This window comes from Leucoraja erinacea, chromosome 1 (assembly GCF_028641065.1).
Source record: "Leucoraja erinacea ecotype New England chromosome 1, Leri_hhj_1, whole genome shotgun sequence".
Classification (NCBI taxonomy): Eukaryota; Metazoa; Chordata; class Chondrichthyes; order Rajiformes; family Rajidae; genus Leucoraja; species Leucoraja erinaceus.
Window position 1 is genome coordinate 83,261,885 of NC_073377.1, and position 13,660 is coordinate 83,275,544.

Genomic DNA, 13,660 nt, shown 5'->3' on the forward strand with positions numbered 1-13,660 from the left:
TCCCCCACCAGCCATCGCTCCCCCACCAGCCATTGCTCCCCTACCAGCTGCTGCTCACCGGAGCTGAGAGACCGCGGCTGCTCCCCCAGCAGCTGTTGCTCACTGGAGCTGAGAGGCCGTGGCTGCCGTCGCTCCCCCACCAGCCATCGCTCCCCCCCCCCAGCCATTGCTCCCCTACCCCAGCTGCCGCTGCTCAAGGCCGGAGCTGAGAGACCTGCGGCTGCTCCCCCTCACCACGCCTGCTGCTCACCGTGGAGCTGAGAGGCCTTGTGGCTGCCGTCGCTCCCCCGCCGAGGGTGCGGCAGCCAGCCGTCTCCAACGGCAACGGTGGGTTCCCTGCCCCCGAAGCATCATGCCAGCCACCACACACGCATTGGCCCGCCCAGCCGGGCCCAGATGACTGCCACAGTGAGCAAAAATGGCCGCTGCAGCAGCCGGACGGAAGAGACGCTCGACCTTCCCTGACCGCCGTCAACAGCGCCACCTTCAGGTCGGCTGCTGTTACTGCAGCCTGACTGGCGTCCACAGCGCCACCTTCCGCTGGATGCAGTCCCTGCAGGACCTAACAGCACCCCGATAGGGTGGGCCTACCTGAGGCGGCTGCCCGAAGACGTCCTTCTGCTCCTCACCGGTGAGAAACACGAAGATCCCTGGGCACTGGCTGCCCGTCCGGCCCAGCAGCAGGATGGAGCCTCGGCCAGCCGAGATTTGGCGGTCCCGGCGACGGATTCACCGGCAGCTTCCAGCCACCGCCGAGGGTGCGGCAGCGCAGCCTGTCTCCAACGGCAACGGTGGGTGGAATCCCTGCCTGCAGCGGTGGGGCGAAGCCCGTCGATGCCAGCCACCCCACACGCAACGGTGAAATACCTGGGTTGGCCGCCTCAGCCGGCCGCCAAGATGTCCGCTGCGGCCTACTGCCACATGGCCGACGCAGCAACTGCAAAAATGGCCGCCGCAGCCGGACGGAAGAGACGCTCGACCTTCCCTGACCGCCGTCAACAGCGCCACCTTCAGTCCCTGCAGCCTGACCATCCTTGGCAACAGCGACCACCTTAGCTCAAAAGGCACATGTCGTACTTCAACCTCTAGAATTTGTTTTGAATGGGGAGTCTGGAGGGGTGAAAGCTTCCCATTATTCTGCCACCATGCAAAGTACACTGGAGGAGATATTTTAAACTTTTACTACCACCATTCCTTTTGCAAAGCTTGTTTGCTCACTATGGAGCTAAATTAAGTTTTATGTTTCTTGCTTCACATTTTTCAGCGGGTGACACTAGTTTCGAGTCAAAACCCTTCTTCAGACTGATGTGAGGGTGGGGGAGTGGGAAGAAGAAAGGAAGAGGAGGAGCCAGAGGGCTAGAGGGAGAGCTGAGAAGGGGACAGTAAGGACTACCTGAAATTAGAGAAGTCAATGTTCATTACCGCTGCGGTATAAACTGCCCAAGCGAAATATGAGGTGCTGCTTCTCCAATTTCCGGTGGTCCTCACCCTGACCATGGAGGATTATTGACGGAGGATTATTTGTTGTAAAGAGTTAGAGTATGCTTTCTTCCAAGAGGATGGGTGGGAGGAAATGAGTTCTACTTTCATTTCTGGTCTGAACAAATGTACGAATGTTAAGGTTCTTGAAGGGTTGAAAATGGTTGTTGAGAGAAGATCTATTACAATGGTCTCAGAGTGGGGGATTTTAGTTCTGAGGATAAACCAGAGAATTTAAGATTGTTCTGGAAACAAAGAAGGTTGACAAATGATTTACTAGAAAGATTAGAGATTATTTGGGGTCCCATTCTCTTGACTATCGTTTGGGCCTTTTAATACAAAAGTTTAAATCTGATTAATTAGAGAGCGATTCAAATATTTTGAAAAATCTATTGAAGACATTGGGGTCTTTGACAAAATAAGAATTGCTTTAGACAATGAGGAGAGAGGGAGCAGCTGCGACCACCAGTTGTGGTGAGATGGGAAGAAACTGTAAGGGCGCACCAGGTACAGCAGATGGTAAACAACAAGATTGAGCCAAAGTTGTTCCTCAGTTATCTCCTGAATATTCATTAACTAAAAATACTTTGTTCCTTGTCAATGCAAGCTAATACCAAGTTACCATCTTATACAAAATGAACTTGGTTTCCAATCTTGCATTAGTGTGATTATAATATGTGTTATTATTAAAGCAGAAAATCTGAGCTGTTATGTAATCTATGACCAACGGAAACCATGGACTTTTCGTTTAATTTGAAGGTTTTGCTTCATCGATTAGCCCACTTTCAACGTGTGTGGAGCTTGGCACCTAATGAAAACACAGGAAAAGAAGTAACATCATTAGCATGGAGACCAGATGGAAAAGGTAAACAACAAAATACTTCTACTTTCAATGCATTTGGATTTTAAGTTATGCATGTCTGTGATAAATCTTTTTATTTTCTAGTTTTAGCATTCAGTCTTGCAGATACTCAACGAGTTGTTCTCTGTGATGTAGAAAAAGCTGAGATCTTACATTATTTCACCTTGGAAAATGCAGTTACCTGCATGTACTGGGCTGAGGTGACAGATCAAAAAAGGTAATCAAGAACTTAAGCTCAATCTACATTGCTGTTGTAAACATCGTTTCCATCAATGCTGTCATTAAGCCTTTTGCATGTGCAGTGACTTGATTAATCCCTCTTTTCCACCTAGTGGTACCTCATCTACATTTATAGGTTATGTCACTTCCAGTGCAAATCCAGTATTTTAATTTGATTAATGTTTCTGCCTCCAGAAGGTAATTATGCATTGGACTTCACAAAGGTGTTGAGTCTTTGATTTTTTGTTTTTGTACAATTAAATCCAATTTCATTGGTTTTGTGCTAGAAACATGGGTCCCAAATTGTTAGAATTGGCATCTTGAGATCTTTGCTATTAGATGAGAATTTTACTTGTGGCGTTAAAATATACTGTAATTTAGATTAGAATAGAATAGAATGCCTTTTATTGTCATTCAAACAGCTTGGTTAGAACAAAATTGCATTTTCAATAGTCTTAACATTACAAAAAAATCCAAGACCCACACTTAACACACTCAACACAAACATCCATCACAGTGAATCTCCAACACCTCCTTACTGTGATGGAAGGCTTAGAGTCTTATCTCTTCCCTTGTTCTTCTCCCGCGGTCCAGCAGTCCAACTGCAGTGTCGAGGTGACTGGGGCTCCCAATGTTAAAGCCCCCGGTGGGCGATGGTAAGTCCCGCGTTCGTTAAACCCCGCCAGGCGATGTTAGGCTCTGTTCCAAGTCATTTCACCCCGCGATTCCGGCGGGAGAAGTTGCCATTGCGAGAGCTCTGAAAAGCAGTCTCCCACCAGGGATCTGCGAGTTCCCGATGTTACCGTCCACAGGGCCCGCAGCCGAAGCTCCGAATTCTGGTTGCAGCCGTGCGCCACCACAGCTCTTCCCGCTCCGAAGTCAGCCAGCTCCGCGATGGCCGGTCCACAGGCTCCGCGACTGGAGCCCTCAGGTTGATTCCGGTTGGTGGCCGCCGCCGGCTCCACGATGTTAGGCCCAACGACACTGGAGACCCGACAGGGAAAAAGTCGGGTCCCCGAACAGGGAAGAGATTAATAGTTTCCCACTGCCCCCCCCCACCCCCCACATATACACAGCTAAAAAAATAATAAACCTAGAATCAAACATACATTTAACGAGACAAAAATTTAAAAAAGACAGACGGACTGCAGTCGAGCCGCTGCCGTTAGGCGTCGCCACACCATACCACAATTTAGATGATGTTGGTTAGGATGTGTCTTTAATCAAAGAAAATGAAAGAATAAGACACAAACACAGAAATGACAGAGAAAGGGGATGAACTAGAGTCTAATCAGATTTAGAGTTTAGAGATACAGCACGGAAACAGGCCCTTCGGCCCACCATGTCCGCGCCGACCAGCGATCCTCGCACATTAACACCATCTGACACGCACTAGATCCACATTTTATATTTACCAAGCCAATTAACCTACAAACCTGTACGTTTTTGGACTGTGGGAAGAAACCAAAGATCTCGGAGAAAACCCACTCGGGTCATGAGAACGTACAAACTCTGTACAGACAGCACTCGTAGTCGGGATCGAACCCGGGTCTCCGGCACTGCATTCGCTGTAAGGCAGCAACTCTACCGCTGCGCCACCATGAAAAAATATTTGAAGCAGACAAGCAAGATGCAGGAAAAATGTTCCCAATGTTGGGCGAGTCCAGATCCAGGGATAAAAGGGAGGCCATTTAAGACTGAGGTGAGAAAAAACTTTTTCACCCAGAGAGTGGTGAATTTGTGGAATTCCCTGCCACAGAGGGCAGTGGAGGCCAAATCACTGGATGGATTTAAGAGCGAGTTATATAGAGCTTTGTGGGGTTTTTTTCCCCAGTATGGCACTATCCCAATTTTCAATTCGAAAAGATTGTGACAAAATTAACTTGGTCCCTTGGGTAGCTGCGCAATGTGGAGTCCCATAAAACTACGATAGCAACGTTTATTTAAAAACATTTTTTGAGAATACCAAATGTTATTTCAGATATATAGAGAGTAAAAGAGAGGCAAGAGTGGACAATGGACCGCTGGAAAAGAACACTAGATAAATAGTATTGGAGAATAAAAATAATGGTGGATAAACGGAATACGTTCTTTGCTTTAGTTTTCGCAGTGGAAGACACCACCCAGATAATGAAAGGCCTAGATAGTGGAAGTGGAGAGGATGTTTCCACTTGTGGAAGAGTCTTGGACCTGAGCTCATAGCTACAGAATAAAAGGACATACCTTTAGAATGGAGATGAGAAGATATTTCTGTAGCCAGAGGATGGTGAATCTATGACATTCTTTGCCAGACAGCTGTGGAGGCCAGGTCATTGGGTATTTTTAAAGCAGATTCTTGATTAGTAAGGGTGTCAGGAGATTTGGGTTGAGAGTAAAAATTGATCGTCCATAATTGAAAGGCAAAGCAGACTTGATGGATAAAATGATCTAATTTTGCTTCTTTGTCTTATGGTCTTAGAGCACAAAATCTCACAAGACAAAAAGATTAATTTGCTGTTGATACAACTTTTTGAAGTTATGTTAAAATATATTTATTTTAAACCTTCTTTCCAGCGCCACTTCCTCAATTAGTTTAATAGATGAAGAAGGAAGCCTTGTCCTGCCGAAGTTACCTGCACTTCCAAAGAGGTAAATTTAAAGACACATATCTAAACCATAATTAAGCCAATGAAATGTCCTCACCTTGCTAGTGTGTGAACAATTTGGCAAACTTGTTTCATTATTAATTTTTAAAAGTCACAAAATGCTAAAGAACTCAGCCGGTCAGGTAGCATCTCTGGAGAACATGGATAGGTGACATTTCAGGTAAACGGCCTGTCCCACTTGGGTGACCTAAGCTGCGAGTTTAGACGAGTTTGCCCTGGACTCAAACTCACAGCATGGTCGACCCATGGTCCTAGGAGGTTGCATGAGGTGGCTGGAACTCTCCTTCATGCTCAAGGGAGGTTCCCGCCTACTTGCGGCCTCAACTAGGTTGCGGAAAATTTTTTAGGATATTGAAAATTTTTCAGCGAGTAAAATTTGGTCGGCATGGGTCTTTTTCCCCCCCCTAGTCCAGTGAAGTCTTTACCCCCCTTACAGGCCCCCCCTTCTCTCTCCCCCCCCGTCTCTCCATCTCCTTCGCTGACCCCATTTTGATTGGCTTCATTGGAATTCACCCCCCCCTTCTCTCTCCTAGGAAGACCTACTCCCCCCCTCTCTCCCGATAAGCTTTCTTAAACCCTTCTTAAAAGTGTCTCCTCTCCCCCCCCCTTCTCTCCCCCCCCTCTTTCCCCCCCCCCCTTCTCCCCCCCCCTTCTCTCCCCCCCCTTCTCCCCCCCCCCTCTCCTCCCCCCCCCCTTCCCTCCCCCCCCCCCTCTCCCCCCCCCCCTTCCCCCCCCTTCCCTCCACCCCCTTTTCCCCCTCCCCCTCCCTTTCACCCCCCCCTTTCACTCCCCCCCCCCCCCCCCCCCCCTTTTGAAAGATCAATTACACTGCATTGAAAGCAATACCTTTAGCCACTGTTATTTAGTTGAATTGTTGATTCAAGTTTATCAAATAAGGTTTGTCATTGTGAAGGGTTGCTAAATGATAATAATGGATAAATTGCTATCCAAATTTCAAAAGTTCTGAAACTTTTTTATAAAGTTGACTTCTGATATTAAATAGGGGACTTGGTTTGGGAAATTATTCGTAGCCTAATCAACTTTTGGATACAATTTAAAATTGTAAACAAAATTATTAAATAATTATTACTGTACATTTTATTGTTACATAAAGGATTGTTGTAATTGTAAAATCATTTCACAAATTGGCAATACTGCATTTAATGTACTTTATTTCTTAATTCCTATCATTTTTTATGTTAATCAGTTACAGTACTTCAGCAAAGATTTTCAGGTATGTCCGATGTTGCGTGAAATCTATAATTTTGAAAGTTAGCTTAACTTGTTTTTTGGATACTAAGAAACATTTTCTCTTTTTGTTTATAGTGAAGAAAAATCTGATGAAGTAACAAAGCTTTTGGGTGACAAAAGGTATTCTTTTCTATTCCATATTTTGGAGGTTTTTGATTTATGTGTGCGAGTAAAAACATGATCAAACTTAAAAGTATGTTATTGCAAAGATCATTACAACAAAGTGGCATTGTCATAAATTATGTATTCAGAAGCTGTGCATTTTGTGCATTTTATTTGTTAGAACCATCTCCTACCTGCAGTTTATGCTGTCTGAACGGCCCCTCCCACCTTCTCCTCTTTCAAATAATGGAGACTAATAGGTATGCCAAGAGTCTGAGGCTCTAGGCTCAGCTTTGCTTAATGCTGTTGTTGTAACATAGCTGCATTTAATGAAAATGAAACTTCTCATATAAGAGAATGTAGGAAATACGGTTCGGTATTGCAGCTACAAACGCCAGATTCACAGAGAAATAATCTTATAGAGTTGCATGCTATTGCTACTTCAATTGCATCCATTGCTGATAACGTCCTGTGAAGTATGGAACTGCAGATGCTGGTTTCAACCGAAGATAGACACAAAAAGCTGAAATAAATCAATAGGTCACACAGCATCTCTGGAGAAAAGGAACAGGTGATGTTTCAGATCGAGACCCTTCTTCAGACAGTCAGGAGAAAGGGAAACGAGAGATATAGACGGTGATTTATAGATATTGAACAAATGAATGAAAGGTATGTCTAAAAGTAATGATGATAATGGGAACAGGCCATTGTTAGCTGTAGCCTTGGTACAAATGGGTTACAGACAGTTCTTTGCAACAAGGCGGCTTTGAAGCTAGTACAATGTCTTGGGTGGGGGAGGGACGGAGAGAGGGGGAATGCAAAAGTTACTTGAGGTTCGGGAAATCAATATTCATACTGCTGTGTTGCAAGCTCCCCAAGCGAAATATGAGGTGCTGTTCCTCCAATTTGCGATTGGCCTCACTCTGACAATGGAGGAGGCCTAGGACATAAAGGTCAGTGTGGGAATGGTAAGGGGAATTAAAATGTTTGGCAACCGGGAGATCGTTTCCCTTTCCCCTGACTCTCAGTCTGAAGAAGGGTCTTGACCCGAAACATCACCTATTTCTTTTCTCCAGAGATGCTGCCTCACCCGCTGAGTTACTCCAGCTTTTTTTGCCTATCTTCCCAGAACCTACGTCCCATTCCATTGAGACTAGTTCATGCACCAGCTATGATTTTAGTCTGGAGGGGTACAAGGGACAAGTTTCTGCCTTTGAACATACAGTGATCCTTGTGACATGAACTATTGACTTAAAATGCATGGGATTAATAATGACATGGTCGTATGGATTCAGAACTGGCTTGTGATGGAACAATGTTCAGGCCTGAGGCTTGTGACCAGTGGAGTTCTTTGGGGATCTGTGCTGTGATCTCTGCCGTTTGTGATATTTATAAATGACTTGGACATAAAAGTAGACGGGTTGGTCAGTAAACTTGCAGATGACACCAACGTTCGTGTTAAAATGTGTTTTTTTGAGTGATCTGTTGCTTTTAATTGTATGACTGACCTGACCAATGAAATTCCTTGAAGAATTTCTGAAGTCTGAAGAAGGGTTTCGGCCCGAAACGTTGCCTATTTCCTTCGCTCCATAGATGCTGCTGCACCCGCTGAGTTTCTCCAGCTTTTTTGTGTACCTTCGATTCTCCAGCATCTGCAGTTCCTTCTTCAACAATGAAATTCCTCGTATGTTGCAAAACATACTTGGTGAATAAAGAGTGATTCTGAAGGTTGTAGTGTTTGCAGGTTGTGAGGAAGGCTGTCAAAGATTACAGCGGGATATAGATCAGCTGCTGAATGGGCGGAGAAATGGCAGAGTTTAATCTGAGCAGGTGTGAGGCGTTACACGTTGGGAGATAGAATATAAGAGAAAATATATACAATTAATGGCATGACCTTTAACAGCATTGACGTACAGAGGGATCTTTGGATGTAAGTCCTTAACACCTTGAAAGGGACAACACAAATAGAGTGGTAAAGAAAGCATATGGCATGCTCCCTTTCACAGGTTGCGGCATTGAGTATACTGTAACTGCTATAATGCAGCTTTATAGGACATTGGTTCGGCCACATTTGGAGTATTGCATGCAGTTCTGGTCGCCCCATTACAGGAAGGATATTAATGTTTGGAAAAGGCTGCAGAGGAGGTTTACGAGAATGATGCCTGGATTAGGGGTTATTAGCTGCATGAAGAGCATGGACAGACTAGGTTTGTTTCTATGCAATTCCATAGGTTGCACAGTGACCTGATAGAAGTATGTAAAATTATGAAAGGCACATAGATAGGGGTTGACAGTCTGAACCTTTATTGCAGGATGGAAATATTTGAGGGCATAGCTTTAAGGTGAGGAGATCAAAGCTTAAAGGAGATATGCAGGACAAATCTTTTTACACAGAGCATGGAATTTGTTCCTAGAAAGTGCTGCCTGTGGTGGTGGTTGAGGCAGATATGACAGTGGCATCTAAAGGGCCTGTCCCACCAGCATGCGATTGCATGCGTCTAGCACGACCAAACGTGGTGGCTTGAGGCGTACGGCTTCGCGGGGCCGTTCCCACTTCCAACCGCGGAGGCGTACGGAGTTGTGCGGGGCTGGTCCCGACATCATACTCACCAATCAGCTGGGCAGGAGGCGGGCCAACTGAATTTGGACGTCGCACGGCGTCGGGCGGTTACGTTGTCATGCAACGGCACGCCGGGCGGTGACGTCATTGCGCAACGCCAAGTGTTAGGTTTACGCCGTCAAGACGCTGAATACAGCGTCAAGATGCTGCGTACGGCCTCAATGCGGCTGCGGGCCGACAGGCCGTTGTCGTGCGGAATTTTTGGACAGTGTCAGTTTTTTGGAGCCCCGCGCGATGTTGGGACCAGCTCCTCACAACTCCATACGGCTCCGGCGATCGAAGTGGGTCCGGCCTCGTGACGCCGTACAGCTCAAGCGACCACGTTAGGTCGAGCTAGCCGCATGCAGTCGCATGCCTGGTGGGACAGGACCTTAAGAGTTCTTTGGATAAGCGTATGATATCCAGAAATGGAGATGTATTGAGGGCCGAAGGGCCTGTTCTTGTGGTGTACTGTTCTACGTTTTACATTTGTATATTGAAAACGGTTTGATTCTGTCATAAATTAGAAAAAAAAAACTTGGTTATGAAATCGGATGCTTTGAGTAAATCAGGGTGAACTTTAATATATTTGTTCTTTTCTCATCAGGCTAAATGTCCTTGTTCTCGGAGGAGATTGTGGATTCATTGAATTATATGCATATGGAATGTACAAGATTGCAACAGTAACTCGAGTATGACAGTTTTTGCATTTAAATCATTTTAAGCAATTTGTGGTGTTAATTCGTTGTTCCTAAATAATGTCCATGTGGCATCTAAGTGGCTTTTATAAAGTAATAGTAAGATAACCAATGCTCTGGAAGTTTCTCCATCTATCAGTTACTTTTTTTTAGGTGTCCTATAAAATTTACCTCAGCAAGCTTTTTGTAATTTTTCTTCATTTCTTCTCGGATGACCTGTCATTAGATTTTGCTTTTAGTATTCGTATGTTGTAGAATATTTAGCTACGATGGCAAAAGGTATCTCTGCAAAATATAAATGAATACACCTCAAACAACTATTGCCTATGATAACTTTTATGTAGTTGTGTGTCTTGTTTTTTTTAGTATGGTTATATGGTAATTCGAGTTTCACTATACCTCAAGTTCAAGTGAATTTATTGTCATGTGTCCCTGACAGGACAATGAAATTCTTGCTTTGCTTCAGCACACAGAACATAGTAGTTAATTGGTACCCGTGACAATTAAAGGACCTTTGAACCTTTGATTGTCAGTACGGTGAGACATATGCAGCATAACCAATGGTTTTTTGTAGACAAGGAGGTGTTATACGCATCTCCTTACTGCTGGTGTCTATGGTGGATAACTGTTTTACAAGTTGTTTACGCTGTTTAGGGGCCTGACAGCCTAATCCAATAAATACATTTTATTTTTTAAACTTTAGTAATATTTTTGTAATACAAAAAATTCAAAAAATGTGAAAAATCTGTATTTTAATTTCTTAGAGGTGCCTGTACATTGCACCAGTGTGTCACAAAAACGGTACTGAGATCAACAATTATTTTCTTAAACGTCATGAAGCAGTAAGTAATGAGTTTGCTTCAGCACAGTTTTGCAAAAATATTTCACAATACAACATCAACATGCAGTGAGACCAAAGTGACCAAGAGTATCAAAAGTACAAGGAAATCAATGCTGAAACATTATCCACGATTAAAAACACTCTCAGAGGAAAGCATTGAAGTAACTCATTCAGCTGTGTTTGGGACAACAAGCAGTTTCATGGTAAAGGGAAGATTTTGGGAACTGGTGATCACGCAGGTGATAGAATTTCAATTTGTTAAAGATGGCTTGAATATTATCCTTGGTTTTTGAAAACACAATTTGCATTTTTTTAATTCAAAAGATAAACAGTGAAGTGTTCTATTTTAACATGATTCGATTTCCTTCTGCAGATTGTAGGCCGATGCCTGGATCTTTGCTTATCCAGTGATTTAAAAGCATTGTCTGTAATTACAGAGGTTCAATTATCCAAGGAACTAGAGCCAATTATCAGTTATTTTCAGGTAGGATTGCTTGACCTTTGATCAAAAATGTATTTTCGTATTTAGTCTACTTGATTTAGGGTTGTATGATTAATATTCCAAATAAGTCCTGGTGGTTTGGTAATTGAGGTAAAAATTCCCCTGATTTGCAGTAGAAAACCATTATACCTTCAGTTGTTATGTATATTAAATTCATCTGTTAGAGATTGTGACAAATTAGAATTAGTTATATAGAAACATAGAAATTAGGTGCAGGAGTAGGCCATTCGGCCCTTCGAGCCTGCACCGCCATTCAATATGATCATGGCTGATCATCCAACTCAGTATCCCGTACCTGCCTTCTCTCCATACCCCCTGATCCCCTTAGCCACAAGGGCCACATCTAACTCCCTCTTAAATATAGCCAATGAACTGGCCTCAACTACCCTCTGTGGCAGAGAGTTCCAGAGATTCACCACTCTCTGTGTGAAAAAAGTTCTTCTCATCTCGGTTTTACAGGATTTCCCCCTTATCCTTAAGCTGTGACCCCTTGTCCTGGACTTCCCTAACATCGGGAACAATCTTCCTGCATCTAGCCTGTCCAACCCCTTAAGAATTTTGTAAGTTTCTATAAGATCCCCTCTCAATCTCCTAAATTCTAGAGAGTATAAACCAAGTCTATCCAGGCTTTCTTCATAAGACAGTCCTGACATCCCAGGAATCAGTCTGGTGAACCGTCTCTGCACTCCCTCTATGGCAATAATGTCCTTCCTCAGATTTGGAGACCAAAACTGTACACAATACTCCAGGTGTGGTCTCACCAAGACCCTGTACAACTGCAGTAGAACCTCCTTGCTCCTATACTCAAATCCTTTTGCAATGAAAGCTAACATACCATTCGCTTTCTTTACTGCCTGCTGCACCTGCATGCCTACCTTCAATGACTGGTGTACCATGACACCCAGGTCTCGCTGCATCTCCCCCTTTCCAATCGGCTACCATTTAGATAATAGTCTGCTTTCCCGTTTTTGCCACCAAAATGGATAACCTCACATTTATCCACATTATACTGCATCTGCCAAACATTTGCCCACTCACCCAGCCTATCCAAGTCACCTTGCAGTCTCCTAGCATCCTCCTCACAGCTAACACTGCTTAGTGTCATCCGCAAACTTGGAGATATTGCCTTCAATTCCCTCATCCAGATCATTAATATATATTGTAAATAGCTGGGGTCCCAGCACTGAGCCTTGTGGTACCCCACTAGTCACTGCCTGCCATTGTGAAAAGGACCTGTTTACTCCTACTCTTTGCTTCCTATTTGCCAGCCAGTTCTCTATCCACATCAATACTGAACCCCCAATGCCGTGTGCTTTAAGTTTGTATACTAATCTCTTATGTGGGACCTTGTCGAAAGCCTTCTGGAAGTCCAGATACACCACATCAACTGGTTCTCCCCTATCCACGCTACTAGTTACATCCTCGAAAAATTCTATAAGATTCATCAGACATGATTTACCTTTCATAAATCCATGCTGACTTTGTCCAATGATTTCACCACTTTCCAAATCTGCTGCTATCCCATCTTTAATAACTGACTCTAGCAGTTTCCCCACTACCGATGTTAGACTAACTGATCTGTAATTCCCCATTTTCTCTCTCCCTCCCTTCTTAAAAAGTGGGGTTACGTTTGCTACCCGCCAATCTTCAGGAACTACTCCAGAATCTAAAGAGTTTTGAAAGATTATTACTAATGCATCCACTATTTCTGGAGCTACTTCCTTAAGTACTCTGGGATGCAGCCTATCTGGCCCTGGGGATTTATCGGCCTTTAATCCATTCAATTTACCCAACACCACTTCCCGGCTAACCTGGATTTCACTCAATTCCTCCAACTCCTTTGACCCGCGGTCCCCTGCTATTTCCGGCAAATTATTTATGTCTTCCTTAGTGAAGACGGAACCAAAGTAGTTATTCAATTGGTCCGCCATATCCTTGTTCCCCATGATCAACTCACCTGTTTCTGACTGCAAGGGACCTACATTTGTTTTAACTAAACTCTTTCTTTTCACATATCTATAAAAACTTTTGCAGTCAGTTTTTATGTTCCCTGCCAGTTTTCTTTCATAATCTATTTTTCATTTCCTAATTAAGCCCTTTGTCCTCCTCTTCTGGAATTTCTCCCAGTCCTCCGGTATGCTGCTTTTTCTGGCTAATTTGTACGCATCCTTCGCTTTGATACTATCCCTGATTTCCCTTGTTATCCATGGATGTACTACCTTCCCTGATTTATTCTTTTGCCAAACTGGGATGAACAATTTTTGTAGTTCATCCATGCAGTCTTTAAATGTCTTCCATTGCATATCCACCGTCAACCCTTTTAGAATTAATTGCCAGTCAATCTTGGCCAATTCACGTCTCATACCCTCAAAGTTACCTTTCTTTAAATTCAGAACCATTATTTCTGAATTAACAATGTCACTCTCCATCCTAATGATGAACTCAACCATATTATGGTCACT

The 13,660-nt window shown here is 43.9% G+C and overlaps 1 protein-coding gene across 3 annotated transcripts in view; it reads left to right on the forward strand.

Annotated features, from left to right (window-relative positions):
- The window catches only part of anapc4 (anaphase promoting complex subunit 4), a 116,529-nt gene that overhangs the window by 17,545 nt on the left and 85,324 nt on the right, over positions 1 to 13,660 (forward strand). For all 3 annotated transcript variants that reach the window (XM_055638015.1, XM_055638034.1, XM_055638025.1), the window contains exons 3-9: positions 2,239 to 2,344; positions 2,426 to 2,558; positions 5,114 to 5,188; positions 6,413 to 6,439; positions 6,532 to 6,576; positions 9,765 to 9,849; positions 11,070 to 11,180. In XM_055638015.1, coding sequence (XP_055493990.1) covers positions 2,239 to 2,344; positions 2,426 to 2,558; positions 5,114 to 5,188; positions 6,413 to 6,439; positions 6,532 to 6,576; positions 9,765 to 9,849; positions 11,070 to 11,180 — 582 coding nt within the window. The remainder of the gene's footprint in view (positions 1 to 2,238; positions 2,345 to 2,425; positions 2,559 to 5,113; positions 5,189 to 6,412; positions 6,440 to 6,531; positions 6,577 to 9,764; positions 9,850 to 11,069; positions 11,181 to 13,660) is intronic.